Source organism: Lineus longissimus, chromosome 2, assembly GCF_910592395.1.
Source record: "Lineus longissimus chromosome 2, tnLinLong1.2, whole genome shotgun sequence".
Lineage (NCBI taxonomy): Eukaryota > Metazoa > Nemertea > Pilidiophora > Heteronemertea > Lineidae > Lineus > Lineus longissimus.
In genome coordinates, this window is record NC_088309.1 from 2,953,203 (window position 1) to 2,979,536 (window position 26,334).

General features: G+C 41.8%; 2 protein-coding genes across 2 annotated transcripts; both read right to left on the reverse strand.

Moving 5' to 3' along the window:
- Window positions 1-960: 960 nt before the first annotated feature.
- On the reverse strand, window positions 961-16,243 carry LOC135501519 (pre-mRNA-processing-splicing factor 8). Its single transcript, XM_064793672.1, has 30 exons — window positions 16,159-16,243; window positions 15,096-15,386; window positions 14,755-14,923; window positions 14,214-14,378; window positions 13,866-14,081; window positions 13,415-13,627; window positions 13,069-13,194; window positions 12,571-12,676; window positions 11,709-12,329; window positions 11,325-11,459; window positions 10,960-11,169; window positions 10,595-10,828; window positions 9,778-10,351; window positions 9,392-9,579; window positions 8,886-9,124; window positions 8,529-8,675; window positions 8,000-8,327; window positions 7,414-7,748; window positions 6,837-7,235; window positions 6,556-6,685; window positions 6,090-6,397; window positions 5,677-5,868; window positions 5,132-5,369; window positions 4,703-4,945; window positions 4,276-4,449; window positions 3,815-4,008; window positions 3,183-3,564; window positions 2,705-2,985; window positions 2,346-2,548; window positions 961-2,216 (listed from the first exon to the last, which is right to left on the reverse strand). Exons 2-30 carry the CDS (start codon window positions 15,319-15,321, stop codon window positions 2,062-2,064), a joined length of 7,131 nt encoding a protein of 2,376 aa, XP_064649742.1. The 5' UTR covers window positions 15,322-15,386; window positions 16,159-16,243; the 3' UTR covers window positions 961-2,061.
- Window positions 16,244-16,733: 490 nt separating this feature from the next.
- On the reverse strand, window positions 16,734-25,724 carry LOC135501538 (conserved oligomeric Golgi complex subunit 1-like). The gene is made up of 22 exons (XM_064793689.1): window positions 25,702-25,724; window positions 25,266-25,350; window positions 24,959-25,003; window positions 24,575-24,641; window positions 24,329-24,438; window positions 23,769-24,060; window positions 23,319-23,405; window positions 22,856-23,060; window positions 22,661-22,723; window positions 22,285-22,366; window positions 21,748-21,958; window positions 21,235-21,485; window positions 20,934-21,098; window positions 20,638-20,730; window positions 20,165-20,371; window positions 19,478-19,571; window positions 19,131-19,208; window positions 18,747-18,823; window positions 18,354-18,543; window positions 18,005-18,136; window positions 17,508-17,702; window positions 16,734-17,119 (listed from the first exon to the last, which is right to left on the reverse strand). Exons 1-22 carry the CDS (start codon window positions 25,721-25,723, stop codon window positions 16,970-16,972), a joined length of 2,901 nt encoding a protein of 966 aa, XP_064649759.1. The 5' UTR covers window position 25,724; the 3' UTR covers window positions 16,734-16,969.
- Window positions 25,725-26,334: the final 610 nt, after the last annotated feature.

The window sequence follows — 26,334 nt, forward strand, 5'->3', positions numbered from 1 at the left end:
GGCAAGATTGTAACACTGTCCACAGAAACGTGGCTATTACTGGTCTTGGAAGGTTCTGAGAAGAGTTTGCGCCACCTTCCGACGTCGTCTTCAAATTCGTTACTGAAAGCGGCACTGCTCCCCATGCATTGATGAAACAATTCAATAATACTATCAATATGTCACAATCTCCCGAGACAAATAAAGTGATCATGAAGCTCTATTCAGGGGACAATGTGAATCTTGTTAGATCTTTCGAAAGTACGTGTATTTCCACTACATTGAGGACAGTGTCACAATACTTGCCACTGAAAGCAGCGCTACGGAGACAGTGTCACAATGCTTGAAAGACAACCACACAACCTTAACCAATGAATGGGCACGTATGTGATACTGAAGGACACACAGGCAATTTAGGATGTCGGGATTTGGTTTTGAGTAACACTATTTTGTTGGGAACTATCAGGGGTATACCATTTTTGGTTGCAACTTCGTATTTCGCCATGAAATGCAAAATATCTCATGCATTGGTCACACACTGTCAGCCATCCATACTGAGAAGAGCTCTTTTTCGTTTGTCTTCAGTATATAGGGGAAATGTACCCATTCATTGGTTGTTGTCTTTGAAAGATTGTGTTATTGTCTCTGTACAACGCCAGTGCTGCTTTCATTGGCAAAGATTGTGACATTGTCTACAGTGAATGGGAATGTGCTCATTCAGTGGTCCATCTGGAGACAGATCTCATTTGGAAGTGATTTGGATTCTTCCAATACATTCTTGTTTGGGTTGTGATGTTGGCCAGGGGAGGCCAGGTGCTATGGAGACTGTCTTTGATGTAGCAGCCATTGGTTTAAACATGGGCTGGTCTCACGCAATTGAAAGTGAGGTATACCTTCCTGAGAGTTGAACCCGCAACTGATGTAGTTGCGAGTTGGGATGAACGGTATACATGCACAAGGAACAATAAAAAGACATTATGTACAACTGATGTCATTTATTGGTGAAAATATTGGAATCTTCCAGTTACACATGAACACATTCTTCAACCTGATTGATGGTAATTTCTATGAGGAGTAATCAGGGATGCAAGTCAACAAACGAAATGTGAAAACGTCTAAAATAATGAAAGAAAGGTGTGATGAGTACATGTACCAAAGGTTTACAGTAGCAGTTGTCTATCCGCAACAGTCTCAGTCATTGGAAAGCCGCAAGAGCTCCGACAATATGTAGCATGTACATGTAACAGGACAACAACTCTTACATGAATACTCCTATCACAAAACTGTGAAATAAGTGAACAAATATGAAAACTCACATCCTTGAATATGAAAGTTCAATGATAGGGTTTGTTACATAATCAATCTACTTGAATAAGGGAATCTCTGATGAAATATTTAAGTTTGTGTAAAAAAGGTCAAGAACATTAAGCAGTCTGCAGTATTGTAGCAATTAACTACAGGAAAATCAACCACACTTACATGTACTCAGGAACAATGTACAAGTATCTCAAATGAAGTAGTACATGTAGATGAGGACTACACCTATTGCCCAGTTGAGAACATAAAACATCTTGTATTTCTTGAGATGTGGACACCTTTGAAAGACAACGGGAGACCTTTCCTACCACCGTGTTGGTCCATTGCCAATGTGAGGTGACTCTTAATATTCTCAGCTGGGCAAGGGGTATTATCCTTGTCACATTCAATACAGATATTAAAGTTCCAATAATATGTTTATTTACAACATGATTTCATGATAGCAAGACCTACTCAACATGCACATTTTGACATGGAAGTCTCAATGGGTTCAAATCAGATGATACGATCATTTCACTGACAACATGACATGTTGAAACGAGTTTGGACTGACCTCCACAAATCAGGAACACTATGAACAAACATGCAGGCTATCAGAATGATTCTTTAGTTTGTGTAAAGTCAGATGATAACCTCTTCAGTTGTTGATATCAGACTATAAACCAAGAACTTCATAGCGGAAAAGGGCCATTCCACTTCTAGGTTCATCTGTTCGACAGAAATTTGACAAGTCAAACAAAATGTTTTTGTCTTTTCTCAATGAATCTAGTTAAATGCATCCTCTCTGTCAGTTCCCATGGAGTCTCCATCCTGTAAACTGCTGAAGTTGAGGAAATGCGATGGTCGGTGCACCTCGTGGTAGAACTCCTTAGGATTGGAGAGCTGCAACTCATACTTCATGTTAGGCTGGTGACGAACACCTGCAATTGAGAGAATATAACTTAGCATGATATCAGGGACAATATTATACATGCACAAGAATTTTCCTGAGTAGGGAGAGAGGGAGTAAAGTAAAGTAAGTAAAGTATTGAAGACTATCCACTACTTACCCATGAAGTTATAATTCCATGATGTGTGTGATGGTACCATAAAGAAGCCCAGGAAGCGATCGGACAACAACATCTGGACTCTCTCGTAGTGAGACGGCAGGTAACCCTTGGGATTGTTGCCCTTGTCCGTGTTCTGGCGACCCCATTCAAAGCCACTCGGGGTCAATTTGTAAGCAGTCAGGGAGCAGGATCCAGGAGTGAAACTGTGAAGAGAATTTACAAGTCAATTAGCTTGGCAAAATAGATTCTGGGAATCGAGGGAACTTCATGTTAAGTGATTGATACAAGCATCCTAAATGTGTCCTCAGCAGCTACATGTATATCTCCGAGTTTCAGAAGATTGAAAAACAAAGTCCTACCTGCATGTGATGACAACTGTTTTCTCTCCATCCCATGTTGGATTATCCGACATGACTTTAGCATGTGTTGTGATGTCCTGGGGAGACAACTGTGGCAGTTCATTGGGCTGTGTGTGGATCCACCCTAGGGGCTCCATCTCTTTCAGGTACTCATGGTTAGGGAGGTGGTTTGGCAGGTGCACTGTCTGGTGGGTGCCCCACTGGGGAGGCATTACAATACACCTGATCTCCTTCACCTGGGGATTATCAGGGGGGCTCACACCATACAGGTAGCCAGCGATCTGAAGGGAGAGAAAATAGAGATGTTTAGCAAAGAAAAACCTTTGAGTCAAAATCAAAACCATGAGTGTGTATGGCAATATCTCTCTCGCATGCTGTTTAATGCTTGTTTGAGGACTAATGATAAGCATTCTCAAAAAACACAAACAGAAGTGGAAAAGCAGCAGGACTCACTAAGCTGGTCGTCACAAATATTTACCTGAGCTCGAAGATCAGAGATGATGATGAACTTCTTCAGGACATTCTTGGGCAGAATGTAAGTGTATCCTGTCTCCTTGATGTCATCCGACGACACGTAGATATGGTTTGTACGGAGATGAAGATTAGTGGCAGAGATCGCCCTCACACGCCATTCTGTCTTGCTCGAGAATGTCATCGACTCATAATTACTCGTCGTTGATGTGATGATTTCATCGCCATGTTTGTTGACAGTGCGAGTCGTTGTTGCGGTGAGTTGCGACTGTTCCTTGGTCTGTTTTTCAATCTCGGCAATCTGTTGTCGCTGGGCAGACGGTGCGGAGATCTCCATACCCAGAATGATGTCACGGATCTCAGACTGTGTCAAGGATGCTACATTCACACTGTAAAGGAAAAGCAAAATGGTTCATATCAAGAGAACTGCTGGTCACTTCCTGCTTCAGAATCGATTTTCCACTCTGAGATCGACCTGGGAGGCACTCAGTAAAGTAATGCACCCAGCTTTCTTGAATTTTCTAAGATTTCATTAACGCGATCAGCTTCTTCTACCAGTGCTTATCATTGAGACATCTTACACTGATATAGGCTCTACAACTACGGTCAATCTTATTTCTGAGAAGGGGAAAGACTTACTTGTTTTTCTTTCCATAATCTGCCAAGATGAGATCCTTGAGCTGCATCTCGACTTTGATCCATTCCTCATCACTCAGGGTCGGCCAGATATGATGCTGCTCAGTCACCGTCGTCTTGTCAGGCTTCAAGATCACCTTGGTACGATCATTATTGACATGGAGCGCACGCAGGATCAGGATCAACCTCGAGAACGCCTGGAGTCAAAAAATGAAACAATGACTACATGTATAAGATGGTCCGTTAAGACATCAAGGATTCATATCCAAGTCTACGAAACACTCAATTTTCTTCGAGTACCAAAGTTACCCAAAAGAGGGGCGGGCCTTGTCACTGGAAAAGTCAAGCACCTAAACCTTCTGCCGGAACTACAGGGAAGTGGCTCCCACAAAACTTTATCAAGGAGCTTTCCACCAAAGGAAAGGACAAACCCTTAAGTTATTCAGACAATGACATGTACTCACAGTATAGGAGGAAATGGTCTTGAGCCAGTCATCATAGAGGTTGAACAGCAACATCTGAGGTTCTGTGGCTTTGAGGATGAGGTCACCGAATTTCTCCACCTTGAGACAGGCTTGGAAGGGTAGCTGAAGCTCACTACCTTTGATGACAATGTTGGGGAAATCTAGCAAATGGACCTGAAAATGAAGAAAGCGATCAAAATTAGACTCTATTAGATTCTGGTAACAAATAGAATGGAGTGTGACCTATCCTGTCAACACTTGTCAGGCAGGTGACCATTGGACTCTTTTGCACCTTCTTCAGGTATACAGAAGGCATGCAGGTTGAGAATGTTATTGATGTTGACCAGAAGTGGACTTGTAAATCATTCTATGGACAATAATGTGAGGTGAGGTTTGGATTGAAAAACAAGTGAGTATCCCAACAAACCTCAAGAGGATCCAACATGCCCTTCCTTGTGACAATGATCTGTTTAGGCTGTTCTTCCACCGGGAGTGAACGAATCAATGCAGCCACCTCCTCAGCTGTCTTCCACTTGGCCAGCTGTCCAAGACGTTTCTGTCCCGCCCACACAGACGTGTGGATGATCTTCAAGAAGAGCTGACCTGTCCTTGGGTTGAAGATGAAGATAGCGCCATTGATGGGCTTGGTAGTCAAATTACCTTCAAAAGTCTGAAAGATAATAGCAAGGCTTATTACTTCATTGCGAACTAGCCTAATTCACTACTCGAATTGTGTGCCACATGTGGTAATATAGTTGTGACAGTGGCAAACACTTATTACATTTGGGCAGGGCAAAGAAACCTTACCCCAGCTACTAAACAACGCAAACTTCAGCAACTACTTTCCTCTACTTACCTTATGGATGGTGACCCTGTAGACGTTTGTATCATCCACAAACCAGATAATCTGGTTGGAGAACAGTTCACCATAGTTCTGCGACGACAGGTATGGCTCAGTGGGCTCTGATGAATACAACTGGAGACCTTTTCTGATGCGCTCTCTCAACACATACAAAGCAGGGTTGGCCTTCATGATCTTGGCCATCGCTTGCTGGATCAGCGGTTTGCAGCCAGGGAACCAGTTACCATAGCCACTGAAAATTTGAACATAACACATTTGTTTTAAAATGTAGAGTCAGAAAATACAATGAAACAGACTCGTTATTCAGTGAAACAGCCGCGTCGTTCAGTAAAACACTGTGAAGTTGAGATGCTAAGTCTGTTCAAAGACACCTGGAGGATGAATGCAGACAAGGTCGAGGACTGCCGTTTTCACAAGACCTCAAACGTCAAACCAAATGCTACAAATCACGACAGATACAGTTATCCGACAATCAGTTTCCAAACAACGATATGCAACACATCAGGTCAGAGGGATTTTGTACAATTTGTATATCTTACCTATGGAGATTGTAGGCGAGATCTAGAGACAAAAGAACCCCAGTTGGTGATGGGTAGATACTCATGTTGTCTGTCGTATAATCAAGGAACTTGGCTCGAGCATAACGTTCAATGTCATGGGAGTCGTAATCTCCCCATCGAAGCTGCACATCAATCCAGTACTTCTGGGTCGTGGTGTTGTCCATGGTATCTCTGAAAGATTGAAAATCAACAATGAATAACATCATCTGACCACCATGAATTTTAGACCGGACTGGTATGTCCAATGAGGATGCCGGAAGTGCAATACAGAAGTTTGGACTCACATCTACCATCTTGACAAATCTTCTCGAATAACTACTCATGGTGCAAGTCTTCAGACAACCTGATTTCAACTTTCAAACTTGAAAAGCGGAAATACCAAAGACTCTTACTTTGAATCTGCCAGGAGTGAAGGCCTAGAGACATTCCACTTATATGCCGCGAAGAGTAAGATATCAGCACACGAACTGTTCATCTTGTAAGACTTCCTGGGATGGATGGTCTCCTTCTGTACTGTCTCGATCTCCAGGGCATCGAGCTCCTGATCAAACACCTGACACAGATCCATGACGACACTCTCATGGATCTTCTGCCACAGATGGGCTCGGAAGATCTGGATGAGTGAGATCTTGAGAGTGGGGATTTTACCGTGCATGAAGATGCCAGTCAGATCAAGTTGCACCTGGAAACCCACATAGACCTGGAGTAGAAAGAGGGATGAAGTTACATTTACATGTAGGTCTTTCAAAAATAATTTGTATACCATGACATCCATGTGAAATTGCTACAAACAATTAAGAGATGTCAAAGGACCATTTATTGGAAAATTGTCATTACCAACACAGCAAAGAAACTTACGTTGGCTCTGTTGATGGTAGGAGACCACCAAAGTGTGAATCGACGGTTTGGAATCTGATTCAAACCAGACCGCTGGGCATTTGTCAACTTCTTGTACTTCATCGATTCTTCAAATCCGCTGGCCTTTTCCCTGAAAACAGAAAATTTAACATTGATAACATAACCAAGGAAAGGTATCCATTACCGAATATATATCCTAAATAACAATCTGTCAACTAAAAATTCCAAATAGTTAAAGGAAAGATAAAGTACAACAAATGACTTGAATGAAATGTACCAACCAGAAGAGACCCTCCCATGTTGGGAAGTAGGTTCCCTTGAACAGTGTGTGTTCCAAGATGCCCTCCACACCACCAAGAGCCTGGATCATGTCTGTCCTGTAGTTGTTCAAGTTCCAGAGTTTACCATCGTGGCGCTGATGTGTCCACCAGAATGGATTCTGCTTCAACACCTGGTACTGCTTGAAGTCTGTCCGGACACGCCAGCCCTTGTCATAAGCCAATGTGTGCCTGTCTTTCTGGAAGAGGGTGTTGATCCTGGGGATTCCACGATCCCAGCTGTCCTCCAGATCCTCCAAGGTCAAGCGTCTGTTCTGGGCATTGGCCTCCTGCCTCTTGAGAGCATATTCAGCCCAGACCCTCTGAGAGTCAATGAACTCACTCTCCCATGGCATGATGTACCTAAAACAGAGGGAAAGAGCTTTGGATGCCGTAAGATCACCTGAAGGCATCGTATCACTATAAAAGTGAGTGTCAACCAAACTCTCATTATATTTAGAAAGATCACCCTTAAGTCATGTAAACTGTACACGTGAACTATATAGTAATAACATGACATGAACTTCTCCTGCCTGCTCACCTGTACAAGTTGGGTATAAGCTGGTCCTCATCATGGCTCATACCAGACCTGAAGTGAGTGATGCCAACATCCGTCTGCTTGGACCACCGTAGATCAGACTGTGGGATCAACACGTGACCCATAGACAACATGCCGAGGCCTCCCAACTCCTTTGGCGTGTAGAACACAACGGGAGGGAATCTGCTGGGCATTTTTGAGTTGAGGCCGATCTTGATACGAGTTTGTATCTTGTTCTCACACTTGACTAGGAGATCTAGAAGCTCCTGTGTGTTGACAACTGCCTCTCTGAAGTAGGTCATCAGCCCGATCAAAGCTGTGTTCCATTTATTCACAATCTGGAATGCAGAGGGAACTAGTAAGAGACTGGTACCGTTCCAGGTTGCAGGAAAGGGTTCATACCGATTCGTTTCGTAAAATAAACCCACAGTGTCAGCCACATTAATCACCAAGAGGAATGTAATTACTTCTTTCATGGTTTAAACCACTGATAGCCTCCATGCTTTTGTACCGGTTGAGAGTGTCAAACCCCTCAATATCCAGACAGGCATTCTATAGACAGAAACAATGGGTTTTATACCATTCTTACCTTTGTGAATGTGGTTGAACCAGACGCCATGAGAATCTGCCTGACACGATTATGGAATCTCTGCATGGACTCATCATCCACTCGCAGGAAACACTGGGCCGTCCTCTCCTTGGTCACCTCATTTTGGAGATTCCAGACGCCATCCTTGTGAGTAAACTCCTCGTGCTGTGTACGACACTTGGGCAGAATACGACACTCAAAGCCACACATGTTGAACAGCAGGTTGGGGTTATCCTTGCTGTAGACAGACACGAAGCTGGCATCCCATTGGACCGTTGTAACTGATCGCGGTAAGCGATTTTTGACGTCCCAGAAGACAGCACGACCACTGTAAGGAGAGAGAGTATCTTTGCAAGCCACGTAGTGCAAACTGTTACTCCAGGCTCAAAAGAAACAACAGGGCACCTCACCAATGCTTGAAAGAGAGCAATAAGCTGTCAGGACTGAATGTGAAACCAAAAAGATTGACCTATTGCTTAGCCAGATATGAGGAAGGTCTGAATAGCAAATGATCGATTTATTTACTTACAGATTGACATCATGCTTCATCAGCCTCATCCTGGAATCTCGAGGCCAACATTTCTTGTTGTTGTAACCCACTATGTTCTCATTGTTGGGGTCGGGATGTTCCGTCAGGTAGCGCTGGATCAAATCCCTGGCCTCCTCAGCACTAAATCTGCAAATTGGATTTGATAATATCTATGAAATATATGGTCAAGAGGCAAACAACACACACAGAACTCATAATATCGATCTTGATAGAACATGTTACAGTTGGAACTCAGATACATGATTTCAAATGCACTTCCAATCCAATTTCACTGAAGTGTATGAAACCTTCATGATAAATGTAACAAGGAGGTGAATGTGACTTCCAATGCCTTACCTGAAGAAGATGTGTATCCTGTCGATGTATCGAGAATAGAGACGGATAGGATGAGCCACCTCGGAGGTCACATCTTGGAATGTCAAGAAATCATTCGGCATCTGGGGTGCCCCAGCCATTTCACTCGCCCTCTGTAGACCTAGGACCAACAGGTCATTGACCAGGCCGTAGAACTGGACAACGAATGAGGCGAACTGAAGACCTCGGATGATACCATACGAGTTGGTATGGTTCATGTCCTAAAAAGAAAGCAAATTGAACTAGAATTTGTAGCTTATAGTGTCACATACATGTAGTTTTGAATAGTTGAAGGATTCTCTATGATTTCTGGCTATCTGGCAATATGACTTGATACCCGACAAGATAAGCTTCTTTTCCTCTAGTTATAGGGTTGGTTTTTGTGTCAAGAGTACTTTCTCCTTTAGTCCTGGATTTCATGGCAAACGAACTGACCAAACGAAGCTTTGAAATGAAACAGTGCATCACAATAATGCATGAATGCTCACCTTGTAGTTGATAACAACGTTGTTCTTGGCCGTCATGTAATCAGCAATATTATGATCCACAATCAGACGCAGGAGTCTGTTGAGTAACGTCAAATCAATCTTTTCGTAAAGTTTCTCAAACTTGGACTCCAACATCACATTGCACTCTCCTTCAGCAGTATCCCAGACATCTTGTAAGTTATTGATACCTGGAGAGAAAAAAATTATCAACATTAGAGTCAGGCATTCCTGACGTTTTGGTGACCATTGGAACAACAAACAGTTGTCAGTTTACTCCAATTGACCAATTAGTATATCCATACTGGCTATACTTTACATTGATATTGGTCAAGAAGCACTTGGACTAGTCAATTTGGAAGGGTCACAGAGGGCTGTGTACTACTTACCTTGGCACCATTTGTAAGTGAGAAGAGGTGGAGGCTCTGTGTCAGCTGGTTTGATCCATGGTGGGAACAGTCGCCTCTTGTCTGCCTCATACCACAAGTACTGATCCAGGTAAGCATCGGTGATCTTCTCCAATGGCTCAACATCATACACTGGCACAAGGTGGCTGTACAGGTCCATGAACTCAATGCCAACCTCCTTGAAGGCTCTCTGTGTCAGCAAATGACGTTTGATTCTTGAGAGGGCCTCGTGAGGGTTGTCATACGCTTGCTCAATCAGACCCAACTCCTCTCTCTGCGACTGATTCAAACGACTCTTGACGCTGTACGCCTCCTTCAGCCTCTCCAAGGCAAGGATGAGTAGCTTGGTGTCGTGTTTGTACGAGAGCGGAGGGAATGGGATGGGGGAGAATCGTCTGCTCTCCAACCAATGCACAGTTGTTGTGTAGATAGCCACAGCCTCCTCTGCAGTGATGTATGGACCGTCTTTCAGGTAGTTATGCTGACGCTCTTGTTCAGCCTTCAGGTACAGACGAGTCAGACGACCAAGGTTCTTCTTACACACTGTCTTGTCAACCTATGGAAGAGGCCAAAACAATGATGCAATGAGGGAGTCATTGTGGTGAAAGCTTCCATAAAATGGGTAAGAAATATAAGTGAAAATGGTTCACTTTTAGTACGAGAACCTCGTCCGGGTTTAATCAAGGAGATTGAACGTCGTCACGTTATGACAGGTATAGAGGAATGGTAGTTACTCTGGCTAGTTATAGTCTTTCCAAAGTGTCTTGTCTCAGACACTGAAAGAGTGAATGTAACTTACAGTGGCACCTCTTCGGATCCTCTCCCTGTTGTAATGAGCCGTATTGGTCCACCAATCTGCCTTGGCCTTGACATAACGTAGGATCATGTTCTCAATGGGTGTGGGAAGACCGGGCACCTTCCATGGGATGTTGGCCTTCCAGCATCTCCAGGCTTCACTCAGATGCTGCAGGATCGTCCTCGCTTTGTTCTGCTTGATACCCTCGGGCATCATGTCCAGAATATCGTGCATCACCTAAAAACAACCAAGTTTTTGTAAGTATAATAAGATTTGATCACAGATTTGTGCAACATTACACAAACTAGTCACAAATTATAACCAGGCAGCTTCTACAAGCTGATGTAACAGGGTCCAGAGACACTTACAGCAGCACGAAGTTCCAAATCGAAGTGACTCTCCACTCTCTGTTTGGTGACTGTCTTTGCAACGCCCTTGGAGTGACGTCCTTCAAACTGCCTGGACAGCAAGTTACCCAGCCATCGTTCAAGCAGAGGTGTGATACCTCGCATGAAGAATAGCCACACACGCCAACCTGGAGCCCAAATACCACATCCTGGTCCTTTACCAACTGGGCCCTGAAAGTAGCAAAAGGATTGAAAAGATTGATTGATTGATTAACTGACTGATTGATAAACACACACCTCAAGAGAATCTGTCCTAAATTTTGAATTTAATCCATATATTTGCCAATTTTGTTAACATTAAGCTGCTGGACTCTGAATATACCTACTGTGTTGAATCTGTAGTAGATGATGTGTTTAAGATCCTTACACATCCTGATCTGTCTCATCAGCTTGTACTTGTACCGGTACATCCCAGTCAGCTGACCCACGTGGGCAAACACATACTGGAGACCATCAGAAAGCTGCAATGAGAAGTGTTAAGATGGAATCAAAAGATGCCGGACGATCTGCCTGGATTGTCCTGAAGCCACAACTACTGGTATGCAATCCTTGAACTGTATCAATTGGTCACACTTTCTTAAGATGAGACATTTTGGCACAAGCAAATTGTAACAGGATTAAGAAGAAGATTTAAACTGTTTGTGAACAGAGTTGTATGTTTCAATGAGAATTTTTAGGCAACTTTGACTATCATCACAGTTCTTACTCACCTGGAAAGCATCGACATTTCCGAGCCTGTACTGGACGTGCGAGTCAACAATGAGCTTGGTCAACCTCAGGATCTCACGACACAAATGGAACGCATTTCCGAACCGGGATTTCTTCCTCTCCTTGGTGGTGAGCGTCTTGACAGGTTTCAAGTTGAAGTTGTAGTCGAGATGAAGGTAGTTGAGGTTCTTGCGATGAATCAACAGGTTCAACATATTGTATCCCTGGCGGCAGACCTGGAGACCGATCTCGACCCAATCCAGGGTGGTACTCTGGAAGAACTTGGTCGACTTGAACGATCGGAACAGGTACCTCTTCTTCTGAGCTTTGGGCTTTCTGTGTTTCAGCGCATTCAAGACGAAGTATTTCAGAAGCTTCTGGTAGGACACACGGACCTTCACGGGATGACCGGACGGGACGTGTTGGCGATACCATGATTTGACAAGAGGTACGTCAATGGCTCTTCTGCATCGTCCTGACCTCAGATTGAATGGTCGCCCAGCCCAGAGAAGAGCTATCCCATTGGCTGTGTTATCAGTGTACAGTGGATGATCATTCATGTATGGAACACACTCTGTAGGAAGCTCAAAGTCTTCATCTTCTTCTAGGAGTGGGTCTGAACTCTGTAAATGACAGGAAGTCAATACTTTTGATATTAAAACGGGAATACTAGATAATTATAGCAAGGCTCAGAGTAAGCCAGGTCAACTCTTCCAAATAAACTTGTCTGAAGATGAGTGTGGTCTCTAGTCTGTTTGCCAAGAGAGAAACACATTGTAGAGCATCTCAGAACAAGGAAAACCTGTGCCCAGCAAAATGACTTGCCCATGGTGACAAGCTATTTGTCATCGGCGAATAACTCACCTTGACAGAATGTCTGTGCGATATTGGATTCACCAACGGATCAAAGTAGAAGGCAGGTAAATCAGGATCCTCTGTCTTGATGAACACCACATTCGGAGTGTGATACCTAGGAAAGAATAGAACAAAAAAGCAATAAATAATTTCGAAAACCTCGCAATTTTGGAACACATCTTAAGAGTAATACAAGAAATGGAATAATAAGAAACCAGAAATGTCGGCTGAGCTCAGCTGTGAACATTTGAACTCTCAATATCCACTCACGCACCCAGTCATTTTAATCTATCATGGTGAAAAATAACTCTGACAATAAAACAATTATCAGCGTGATTTGATCACTTCTCACGATCTCCATGAATATCGGTGGGAAGAAATATTGGTGAATGATTTTTCATGCCTCAGTTTAGTTGAGATCATTTGTGCAGTTCTCAGACCTTGAAACATGAACATCAAATCCAGAAATATCAGTGCAGTTGATCAATACATTCTATTTCATCTTACCACGAGAGGTGAACTTGATATGGATAGCTGTTGTATAAATAAGGGAATGCTATCCGATACTCTGTCCTGATTGGCTGCCGGATGATGATCTTGTTGATATCGTTGAACTCATTCCAATCTTCATCTCTGAAAGTAAGATTGTAGTTATTGAGTATACTAACTTGTTTAAATGGGAACCTTGGTATTTTTCACTATCAGGATGCTGCACAATTCCATTTTTTGTTTAGGCTAGATCACATATCTTGCTCTGATTCGTGGTTAACCAAAAGATGAGAACACGGCACCATATGCTCTTATATCACAAAACTGCACAAATCAAAGGAAGACAAGTGAATTATTTACTTACTCCTGGTGCCTGTCCTTGACCAGAGGTTCAAACTTCGGTCCTCCAGGGATGGCCATGTTCAATGCTTTCGCCGTGAAGAATGACTTCAGGTCAAACAGATAGAAGTAGTTATGATCGAGGAGGTCAGTCAAGAGCTGGTTGGCCAATCGATACAGAGTTGACATGATTGGGAGAGAGAGCTGCCACTTTCTGTAGGTTGTACCATTCACCATCCTGGAAAGAAGTATTGATAATGATAAGGACCAGTGGATTTCAGCCAGTTTTACAAACACGTGCTCATCATTTTTGTCACGAATTCAGTATAAACCGATACTCATCCAGATGAAAATTGTCCTCTACTGCAGTACTGGTTGTGGTAGGAGAGGGCCAGCAGTGTTTTCTCTCCCAAGGCTTGAACAAAGCTAATAGAAGGTTTCTCAAAAGGATCCTACTCTTGAGCTCAGATACTAACTTGGTGTCCACAAGTGGGTTGTGATCATAGAACCAATTGAACACCGATTTATCTTCCTCAATATCCAGCTCCATCTGAATGGCTTCCAAGGGCTCCACATCCAAGATGTTGTCGGCGTAATCTAGCGGCGGCTCTTCATCGTCAAAGGGTGGAAATCTCATCCTCTTGAAATGACGTCGATCACGTTTCTCACGTCTCATCATGATCCACATGGATCTGTCAAAATATGAAGTCAATAAGTCTTTAGAAACAAAGTGTGCTGTATTGAAGTATCCATTACTAATTAGTGAAGATCTAATTGGCCAAGTTAAACTTAGTTTAGTCCGAAAAATAAACATGGTTGCTTACCCCCACTGAGCTATGTAAACTGGTTCGATGACCCATGGAATCTCATTGACAAATGTGATGGCTCCGGTGATGTGATACAGGACCCTCATGTCTCGGATCTGCTCCCATGGCATGGGCATGTTCTCCAAGAGTTTCATTACAGCATGAGGCATATACTTGAGAGCCCTGGAAGAAGAGGAACAGGATAACAACATGACATGGAGACGTCAAAAAACACACAAACACCACCTTCTTACTTTCTGCAAGCCTCTTCTTAATCTACCTCTTGCCCTATGAAACATTAGATTGATTATGCCAAAAGGGCATTCATTAACAGAAACTCGGGCATTTATCTACTTCTAAAAGAATCCACAGCTCAAGGACTGAGTGAATCCAGTGACTCAGGTTTCCGTGTTCTAATCACGGATAGTGTTTAGTCTTTTTGCTCAATCAGAATTCATGCCGGATTTAAGCTGGCACTGGATAGTCTATGCATCTCTCACACAATGTTGATATGTGCCAGCTCAAATTAACAGAAATGACAACAAACATTCTTACTAACCCAAGATACACCCTCTTGTCATGCCTGAACTTTCTGTTTGACATGTCGCCATGATCTCGGATGATTTTCCTCACATGTTCTGGGGGCATGTCTTCTTTCTGCGCATCAACAAATCCAAACTTGCGTTTCTCAGCATATCGCTTGGATTGCAACTGCTGCCACTTCCGAGCTGAGGAGATAAAAATAATCAAATGATGGTCACCCAGGTGACAAAGATTTTCAGGTTAGTTTCAAAATCACTCCTAAAGGCAATCACTCAGGGGGACAAAAACTTCCAAAGGTGTTCATATTTTTCTGCGATATCTTTCACATAAATGTTTGTTCTTGATATACTTGCATACCTTTTTCCCGTAATTTTTCTTCCGACAAAAATTCTGGTGCCTTTGGCTGAGGTGGAGGTTGCTGTGGTGGGGGACGAGGCTGCATCTGTTGCAGTTGCTGCTGCAGAGGATTCGGTTGCTGCTGTTGCTGCTGGACCATGACATGTTGCTGCTGAGGTACCATCGGGATCTGACCCATAATAATGGGCTGACCCGTGGTTGTGTAGAAGTTGAAGGGTAAAGACATCTTGTCTTATGGGATGACTTCTTGCCCTACTGGCTGCACAATCCAATATTATGGCAAAAGCGTCCCTATAAAATGAAAAACAAAAAATCCAACTGTGAATGTGATACCATCGATTTAGAACATGGTTGGTTGGAGAAAGACAGAGGCACTCTGATTACAGTGTCAGTGCATTACGGGCATAGCCTAGCTCAACTAGAACAATAATGGATGGAAGGCATTTCTCTGTTCATCTGCACACCCGGAAAATAGAAAGATTAAATTTAATTATTCTTCTGGTATTGTTTAGGATGCTTTCCACGCATGCATTGATGCAAGTGCCGCAAAGTTGGCATAGCATAAATAAAATCAAAAGACTAAAGTCGTATAAAGAAGCTCCATTCATGCAGTCCCCAGCCAGTCCACCGAGTCTAGTGCCAGTGGGCCTCGGCAGAGAGAGACAGAGCGAGAGTGGCACAGCAGTGCCTTCCACAAACCATTGCATTAAACTTAAAGTTAAACCTGTCTTTTGAAAAGCTAATGTGCCATCTGAGAGGGATCTTGCAAGCCAAAATAGCCCCTTATTTAGGAATGTACGAAGTCGAAGGGTGTTCATACAGAAATGCATTCATCAGTGTATGATACGATACACACACGATACACACCATGCACACGGCCAAGATGTACACACACACACAAAGCAAAGCACAGCGGATAAATTCGATAATAGCCGCCGACAAACGGCACCAAAAATCGTGCTCAAAAAGCAATAACAACAACCGAAGACATTTAAAAAAGTAGTCTGCATTATTCAGAATTGTACATACTACGCTATGATAGCAATTATTAAAGGAAAATTACCTAAATTTGTTGATTTATATTCATTTTCTTGCTTATATTATTGTAATTTTCGCAGCATGTACGAATGCATATGGCGGCGTCGAAAACAACGAATACCTGCATTCCACCGTTGCCGGAGATCTCACCTAAAGTGCCGCGAAGACAAGAGTGCGCCAACAACAAACTTTCTGTGATGATTGTTAGTGATGGCAAGGGATAGGAGGGGGGCTGAGCAAGGCGAAGCATTATAACTCACACAACAGGTGTGAGTCTAATGGTTACGTGTATATAAACAAAATTCATTTCTAATCCATATGTCCATGAATCTGAACATTTTGGAGGTTGCTCCAGATGAATTCTAGTTCTGGCATTTTTGTGCACTGCTACCGTCCCTCCCACCCTTCTAAAGACTTTAACGAAGGAATGCACCAAAGAACCGGCAGTGTCTGGAGCAAGCTGCGGCAGCGACGGAGCATGCCGACTTATCGGCTTATCGACCTAACAGCGGTCCTAAAGTCTCCTCCTTTGAAGGATGGATGTACGCACAACGACGGTGGATCAGCATGAATGTAGAGCAAGTGTACAACACAGAAGAATAAAGTTTCAAGCGTTTTTATTGATAGTAAATGTACAGCAAAAAGATATTCATCACTCCAAGGTGATGTAGTTTTAGCATCTAACTGATGAGCAGTTGAAACTCATGAAAATCCAACACCACCTACCGGGTAGATACATGATTTCAACAGGATCATACTCATAGATCTGTCAAATATAACATAAAGTAGTTGAATATCAACAATAGTCCTCTCGTCACATCCCCTCTTCTCCATTTTTACACTTTTCCACCACCAATGTTAGAAAACCATAATGTGCCCATGTTTCCTAGTTTATTGAAGTATGATGATGAGCGTTTATGTCCCATTTCTGAAGGTTCAGATGAAATGTTTGGCATGTCAGTGCCTATACTTCCCGGCTGCGACACCTGAAATGAGAAACAACAGCACATTAAACAATCAATAACACCAGCATTCTCGACAGCAATTCAACTGAATATATGTGACCCGCTCTACCAAAACTAGGCGCTTGTCGCATCTGAACTTGACAGGTAAATACGGACTTGTTGTTCATTTCCCTATTGTAGACCTTTTGTGAAATGTGACCAAATCAGTTTGTAATAGATTTCACAAAAGGTCTACAATAGGGAAATGAACAACAAGTCCGTATCAACCTGTCGAGTTCAGATGCGACAAGCGCCTAGTTTTGGTAGAGCGAGTCACATATAGTTCACCCTGATTTTTTATGTCAAGAGTTTGTTACTGTGTCAGAAATCTGCACTTATCAATACATTTCTTGGGCAGACTTGTACTCACTTTGGCTTTAGGTTGCAGCATCATGGGCTGTATTCCATGTGTCCTGGGAGTCGTACTCAGAGGTAATAGTGTCAGCCTGGGGACGCCGGACACCAATGGCATGATGTTGTGCTGTTCCTGCGTGGAAGCAGGAGGCATCCTGGAACTTGCCATAGTACCATGCTTGTCAAGACTAGTAAGGGCACCATACAAAGCCTACACGAAACAGAAAAGATTAACAGTAAATCACTTCTAAGTACATGTAAAAGCTACAATACTGAAGACTGACTACAAACAAACTTGATCATAAACTCAAAGAAAAACAAAAGCTCATAATGTCTCTTCCATCACTTCAATTTATTCTCATATTCTGGCTGAGGTCGATAATATGTCATGTATTGTTCACACACCATGCCAGTTACATAGACAACCTGGGCCCTCGGCTCAGAGCTTTGTGTACATGCACAGGATAAGGAATAAGAGAAGCAATAGCAGATTTTCATTTGATTTGAACTTACCGAGCACCTTTGACTTTGCTTATTGATGTGACTTTGGATATAGGGTGAAAACACATCCAGGTCAAATGGATCCACTTGATTCTCTAGAGTATCTAGGACACAGTGCATTTGCTTCGTGAACAACTTGTTTTGCTGAAAATATGAACAAAAATATAAGATATACAAATATCAACCAAGTGGAGTATAGTCCAATAACTGAAGGTGTTCATAATAGAGTCCCCATCCTGGACAATATTTTCATCAAAATAAAATAGGTGCCCATCAATAGAGGCAGGCAACACAAGATCACAAGAGTGAATGCAGAAGAACAAGGCCTTTACTTCACATAAAGCAGGCTTATATCTCATACCTGTGTATCTTCTTTTCGACTGAATATGGTAGATAAGAACTTGACATCAAACATGAGCTGTAATGCACGGTTTTGGGTCAGAGGTACTGTGTCCTCCTCAGGATTTTCAACTCTAGTAGATTCAGTCAATGTTTCATACGCCGCGAGGACACCATCAGATACTTTCTCCATAAAGCCAAGGATGACTGATCTAGAAAGAGAGAAATTATCAGATGAAGTGGCTGTCCAAGGTGACATGACAAATTAGCCGTTGCTTGAAGCAATGTAACATCAGTAAGAGCAAAAAGAGTATCAATCTGCAGGAGAGAGATCAACGCTCAGAACAACCAGTGTGCTCCTACACAGAATATGTAGAATTCCTGAAGAAAACCCTCTTGAAAACGTTCTGCCTACCTTTTGAGAGCATGTCCCCCAACTCTGTTGACTTCATTACATATACTGTAGAGCAGCGAGTGAACATACCAACTGGCCTGGAAGGGAATAGCTCATTCAGATAAATCAATGGTACAGAATGTTAAAAGTCATTTTTTGGGGGAAGATCAATGCATTGGGTTTAAAGATGATTAAAAGACTGGTGGCTTATAGTTGAATAGTAAATTATTAAATCAATGAAATTTCACAAGTCTATGTGATTTTTTATTCTTTTTCTTTTTCCCAATACTGTCCAGCCTCAAGAAGTTGAGTGCTATCACTGAAAAGTATGCAGCATGTACGTAGTATCTTGACAAAACAACCGTACCCACTGGAGGCAAGGAGAAAAAAGCAGAAAATACCAACCTGCATCGGGACTCGAATAGTTGACTTAATGGTCTTACCATCCTCTGTTTCTTCTTGGATTTGAACTTCATCCCATCTCTGTATAGAAGAAAAGTATGTAGAGATTACTGATTCAAAAGGGCTTTCTTTTTCCTTTGGTTACTTGAACACACATGTAGTCTGCAGAGACTTTTCTGTTGAGGAGTGAGTTCTGCGACAATGACCACAGGGCTGCAGGTATTCGAGATCACACCATGGGTAATCAGAGAGTCTGCTGCTTCATAAACCAGCTAGATTACACTGATAATTGCTTCATGCAAGAGTACTTGCCTAGATTTGACAAATTGTACAAGATAAAGCTGACTTACAGTGCTGCCAAAAAGAACTGCTTGGCTGCTCATATCCATCAGAGACAATCTGTACTGTTGGACAAGGCACTTTGATATGTGTTCACTCCATAAACTGAAACGATAAGTAAAGAATCATCAAATGCCTAATTCAGTCCTAAATCGTTCAACAAGAATAAATGTTGAAGTGGATACTACGAATTAGAACAAGAATGGGTGATTTTCTTATTGAGGATGAAATCTACGGGAATGAGATATTGGGTGATATGAATAAAGACTAGGAAATGCTTTTATCTAAATCTCCATGTACATTTACACTAGGCCTTCCTGTACAAAACCGGAGTAAAAGCATTTGCTAGTCTTTATTCATATCACCCATTGTTGAGTACATAGGCATGATGGCATAAAGGAGAGGTTGTCTTAACCGTTGTATTAGCTAGCTACCTTTCTTGTCAAAGACCAATACAGAGAGCTACTAAAATTGAGGGATTCCGGTCATTGTCTCTTATCAAAGGAAGAGTTAGGACAAATTATAGACTTCCTTTGCACTATTTAATAATACATAAGATACGTTTTTGTAATGCACTTAAGGTTCAAAGACAAGTTAATCTGCACTATGCACAACAATCTGTACTAGTTTTGTACGAATAAACATATATATATATATATAAGGACAACAAACATATGACATTCGGTAGAAAAACTTGCCTGTAAGCTGTCATACTTTGATCAATCAATTTCCTCTTGACCTCTACAAATTTCGGATCATCCTGTTGTCTTTTTGACAGCTTGGAGTGTTGTCGTTTGAAGACTTTGGCGCCCTCTTTGTTCTTATCACTGGAACCAATGATACATTTCTGCAAATGGGGACTCAGTTCACAAAGAGCAGAGCATAATCGGCCACACAAAAGAACCCTGAAAACGATAAGCAAAATCCAGAATTATATCAGAGAAATAATGTATAATCCAACTTAAGCGATACCTGCAGTTGCTGTTTAGTTTTTTACAGTAGCAACCAATGTCGACAATCCTGCAGAAAGTCTATTAATTTCCTGGAATGGAAAGCCCCAAAATGAGGGACAATATTGCCTACAGTCATGCAATTATGGCTGCAGATAAACTGGATACAATAATAAGGCACTGCTGCTAATGTTAGAAAGACAGGAAAAAAGTTAGCTTGCCTGTTGATGATGACCATATTTCCCAACAAGTCTTCACTATTATCCAACTGTCTGCTGCTACTGTAGATGTTTTTCTCGATGAAGCCCAACAGCCTGAAATATGCACATATCTTTAAAATACAATCCACCGACATTTTGGTAAAAAAGAAACTTATCATCACACACTTTAAATCTGTTGGTCTTATCTTTAGTCTTTGAATGTGAACACCACTGCCATGAATAAAACGGTTGCCTAAGGCCTTAACTGCAGTGTTTTAAACAAGAAGACACATAGAAATAAAAGACTAACAACTCACCGAAAAATGCAAGTCTCACAAGCTGTACAAAGGAAGTTCTCAACCATTTCATTATCGGCATAACGATCAAAGCTGCCGACTGGCTCAGGTTTGTCAGCAACTGTTGAATAATAACTACCATCTTCTAAAATACCACTTAGTTTGTTGTCGAAATTCTTGCAGATGCTGCAGCAAAAACAGAAAAGAAGGAAGAATGAGAGAAAGGTCTTCATGTGAAACATTAAAGTGATGCACCTCCAGGTTGAATTCCAGGGCAAGCTAAAATTGTAATAAACTGTCAACTAATACTGTGAAACCCTACCTCTGTATGGTTGACGTATAAGCCTTGGCTTTCATCATCAGACCTCCACCTTCACTCAATGTCTTGGAATGAACAGGAATCCAGGCAGATCCATTTGGTATATCCCCAGCTCCCTCAAACCAGATATATGTAGAGAGATCTTGGTCATGCATCATGCTCGCCTCTCGAGTCTGGGCCAGATCGGTCAGACACTTGTTCAGGTTCAGTTTCATGGTCTCCAAGGCCGAGTCAAGCTGGGACTGGAGCACAGCCTGGATGGAAAAGATGAGAAAAACATGAAAGTTTTCCAGTGAAGCACAAATATTCACCGAAACCCGGAAAATTGTGGGCAAATAAACGAGTTAAACCTTCAGTGACAGCCATGAGATTGCAGTGTTGATAGTTTACAACTGGGTCAGAACTAAGAATACTGCCCTTCCACTGCCTCGATAGATTTAAGGGGTTAGAGCTCAAGTGAGTAAATAACCTAGTACCACCCTTTAGGTCCCTGACAACACTAAATTGCGGCCTTACCTTGATTCGTTCAAAGAACAAGGGCCTAAAGAAGTCTTCCCAGATCGCAATCTGTTTACATAAGATTTCTTGACACTGCTTATCCCAGGACACCATTTGATCATCTCGCCCCAGCTGTTCCCACAATGCATCTCTAATTGACGCTAAACCTTTCACGCTGTTGATGTATCCAAGGAGTTTGCCAACTCCATTGTTGACGTCTTGGTTACACCTGGAATGCCAAGGGGTACATGAGAAAGTGAAAGTAGTGACATGACACACTCTTTTCTGACGACCAATTTCATCGTAGTATAACATCACATCAGATATTTACAAGATTTAAACTGGGCCCAACTAAGGTCATGATGCCAAAAGATTAGATCACATTTGAATTGATGTGAAATAATGTTTGTGATAGTATTTTCACTCTGGTTTGACAACTCATCATCGCCCTGGCATTAGCTTTTTTTTCAAACAGCCACTTTGGTAAGTTATCCTTGCGACACACCCTCCCTGCCAATTCTGGCACCAAGCAATGGAACTCAAAGGTCAACTCACGTTTTTATCCATTGATTACATTTCTCCTGGAGCTGTGGGTGTGGGATGGATGTCGCTGGGTTTTTCAGAGCAGGCCGGAAATCTGAGAGAAAATCGAGCGATTGTTAATAACAGTATATCAGTAGCCCCTATGCTTCCCAATCTTGCAAAAGTACAGCAAGTCTTCACTAGACTGTGACTCCCAAGGAAAGAAAGTAATGGAGATAACTTTACAATGACATTTTTAATGCAGTCTCCAGCAGCAGAGTGATGAAATCTAACTGGCGCTTTTAACAGCTTTTTCCGTTCTGAGAAGCGCCCTAAAAATGATCTATTGTATTGTATTGTAACTGGTGATAGACAGACATAATTTATCATTGTATTTGATTAAGACTACCTTTGACAGAGTCCGGTAGATACTTCCAGGCTGAGCCACCCTCACCAGATAGTATAACAGAGCCTGAAAAAGATCAACAATTCTAGTTAGAACATAATGGCCTAAATCTCTCATATCAATGGCACTTTATAAATGGCAATTGTTTTAAAATGGCAACTAGAATCTGCATGTCACAACGAGGACAAATTAACTCACCAGGATTCGACTTGTCTGTTATTTTTGCCACTGTTTTCATCAGCATGTTATGCTTGCCATGCTCAATGTCCCCAACATCATTCCCAGTATAGAACACAGCATGGATCTGGTGAACAGTCGTACAGATCAAATAGACAACATCACACACTTGGGTCTTTATACTGCTGCTGTGCTGATCTGGATGGAACAGTTGTTGGACTGCATGCTGAGATGAAGACAATGAGACAGCATTATTTACTCTCAATGAAACAACTTATGTATGTTATATCAGGCAAATGGGCTTCTTAGATGGGGTATAGCACGTAAGAATAATGCATTAAACACTAAAGAGTTTGAACAATTTTGAATGTTAGTAATGACGACATGATTTGTCTCCTTGTAACATAACCAACTTCAGGATGTTTATTCCATGAAATGTGCCCTAATCTCGACAGTGAAATAAATAAGGACTAAAGATACTTACTGTCCTGGCTAACAGAAATCCAGTGAAGACTTGCCGTGGAGTACTGTCTTCAAGTAGCATGATAGAGCACAAGCTGTTTGCGATATCCTACAATAGGAACATCCAATTTAGAAAACAATCAACTCCTATGTTTTTTTAAACAAGACATTCTGCTTACACTGCAATGCAATAACCTTTCCCACAGGGAATCTCTCTACATCACAATGGTTAATGACACACCATTCCAAATTTAAAAACAAAAGGGTTTCACTCAACAACCTTCAGACTTCAAGTCCAAGTAGTAATCAAACAACACCACAAATGAGCCCCGAGAGAGGTATTCAGGCCACCTGTGCCAAGGACTTGATTTTCAGAGACCTTGATCAATTGAGACAGACAATGAACTGCTAAACTAAAACAGGGTTCTCCTTCCAAGATTTAATATTGTGACAAGAGCACCCCATATCTTACCTGTTCAGATATATCAGCATTCTTCAGTACCTCCTTGCAGCCTTGTAATATAGTCGCTCTAAAATGACTAATGGCTGCCCATTGTCTGGCCAGCACAGGGAACCATGAGTGGATCTTAGCAGATTGTTGAGAGTCCAACTGGAGAGCTGTGTTGATGTGCCGAGCAAGCAAATAGAGCTGGGTAGCCTGTAGGTAGTTACCAGTATCTATCGCACTCCACACTTTCTCCGGGGTGTCTAACAGAAGCTTTATTTGGGTTGCTACATCATAGAACTGGCACTCATCCTTCTTTCTGAAAAGAGATGTTGCATAATTACACTTTAGTCAAAGATTGAGATAGGATCAACAGATCAGAATGACTGGTATAGGAGTTTTGTTACAAATGATCAGCCTCCTATCAGTCATTGCTTGGCCAACCTCTCATTTTTGGACGAACCAGCTTCTCAGTTACTTTTCAAAAACTGGCGTCATATTAAGATATAGAAGATGATTTTACCAGAGATCATTATCAAACCAATGCACACTCAAATTAATGGGCAATCAAATTACTACTTGCATACCTTATCACATTTGATTGAGACTTCTTGTTGAAATCACTCCCTGATCGTGCAATCTTCATCTCCTTCAATTGCTTACAATGGCCTTGCATCCGAGAAATAGACTGCATAACCTACAAGATAAGATCAGGTTAAGGTTCATGGTGATGGCTTTAGTTTTTATCATTTCTGAATCTGATTATAAATTGGCCGCAAGGTGGTCTGCCTACTTATGACCACTGCTGTACAAGTATCATGTGTTGCACTTACATTTTCAGCACTGGTTTTCATATCACTGATGGTGTCTGCAGCTTCTATCAAGTCTCTGTATCGTTCACTGCAGAAACAAAAGGGGAAAGGACATTTGGATGTAAATTCAGTATACCACTAAATAGAACGATAATTTCCAACTTGCATAGTCATAGAGTAGAAATTGACACTCTCTTTCTATTCAGAGAAATCCTAATGATATACACATATATTTGAGAGTTTCATCGCCTTCCGTTAGTTTTTTTTAGATGAAACTGTACAATGACTTGTTATGAAAATGTTAAACAAGTAAATAACAAAGAGAAATAGATAACCAGAGCAATGTTAGCATTAATATTCACAGATACCTAAATCAACACTACTTGGCAACCCTTTTCAACTCACCCCACCATTTGCCTGAGGTCTTCTTTTTTTCTTTCAATATCCTGCCTGAAAAAGACCAAAAATTGAGAAAAAGAACTTATTTTCCCTTTGAGAATCAAGGTTTTTGTTATCAGAATGTCAACTTTGATCCACCCGTCTCGAGAAGATTCGCTATTCACACATTTAGGACATATTTCCAATCTCTTGCAACCTGCCATAAGGGTTAACAGGATATCAAACTTCTCTGTAAGAGTTCAATAATTACAGCAGTTTCTATTAATGCGTTTCCAGAAATTCTACCGGATTACAACAATGGAGAAAGGTTTACCTGGTTTTATTTTCAATGGACCTGATTTCATCAACAGTAAATTTCTCAAACAGAATATTACTGTCTACCTCCTGCGCAGGCATGCCTGCAAGTGCAAAATAAATCAGTTAATACCGGTAAGGAAATTCCCACTCCGGAACAAAATACTGAATATCCAATCTTCTATCGGTACAATGATAACTGATGTCACTGGCAGATCAAGGGAAGGAGAAGATTGGCAAAAATGGTCTGCAGTCGGTCGTTAAGCATTTAGTGGAGGAAAAAATTTCCACTTCAAATGAAAATAACTGTCAATATGTGGTACAAATTTCCAGTGACATGAGTAAGGACAATTCTACTCAGTGTTATCTTTCAGGAAAATAATACAACGATTAAAACTAAAGCATATTCATTAAGAATTTTGATGATTTATTTCTCAATATTCATGTATATTCACCGGGTTTGACACTGTCCGCCATGTTGCTGACGTTTCAAATCCCACGCCCCCTATGTTTGATTGGTGCAACGAGAACGTGGTCAAATGAGGGGTCGTCTCAAAAATGAAGATTGAGTTTTGGCGGTGCCTGACTCATTTGCTGGCGCAAGGGGCACCATCCTGAGGAAATCAGGGGTTCATGTTCGCTTCTCCGGCCCTGAGAAGCGAGCCCCTGATTTCATCGTATGTAACATAACTTCCAATATGTAACATACCTTCCAATATGTAACATACCTTCCATCTGCCACGCGAGGTTGGGCAGTGGGTCGAGCGAGGTTGTACGAGTGTCAATTATGCTCGTCCAAATTCTAGGCCATAAAGCGAAAAAATAGCCGAGATGACCCCATGTTTTCACATCCAATAAAGAAACTAGATGCATTTGGCTATCTGCCGGTGGTAATGACATTCTCCAGTGATCCATTTTGAACCGATTGAGGCCGGTTTGAAGATCGCACACATCATGCCATTTCTTGGTCAATTTATTTCAGGAGTCAAAGTGGTATACGGCTGCGCTACCTATCGGAGCACTTATGAATTAAATGCAATGAAAATGCTGTAGACTTCTTCTCTGGATTTATATAAACCCAGAAATGT

Excerpts from the sequence above, each read along its gene's own strand:
- LOC135501519 (XM_064793672.1), bottom strand. The coding sequence starts at position 15,321 with ATGTCTTTACCCTTCAACTTCTACACAACCACGGGTCAGCCCATTATT. Across the intron at positions 12,330-12,570 it reads CGCACAGACATTCTGTCAAG|AGTTCAGACCCACTCCTAGA; the intron begins GTGAGTTATTCG and ends TGTCATTTACAG. Across the intron at positions 2,986-3,182 it reads TCTCTGATCTTCGAGCTCAG|ATCGCTGGCTACCTGTATGG; the intron begins GTAAATATTTGT and ends CTCTCCCTTCAG.
- LOC135501538 (XM_064793689.1), bottom strand. The coding sequence starts at position 25,723 with ATGGCGGACAGTGTCAAACCCG. Across the intron at positions 24,061-24,328 it reads TCTCAATCAAATGTGATAAG|AAAGAAGGATGAGTGCCAGT; the intron begins GTATGCAAGTAG and ends ATCTCTTTTCAG. Across the intron at positions 21,959-22,284 it reads TGTAATCAATGGATAAAAAC|GTGTAACCAAGACGTCAACA; the intron begins GTGAGTTGACCT and ends TTGGCATTCCAG.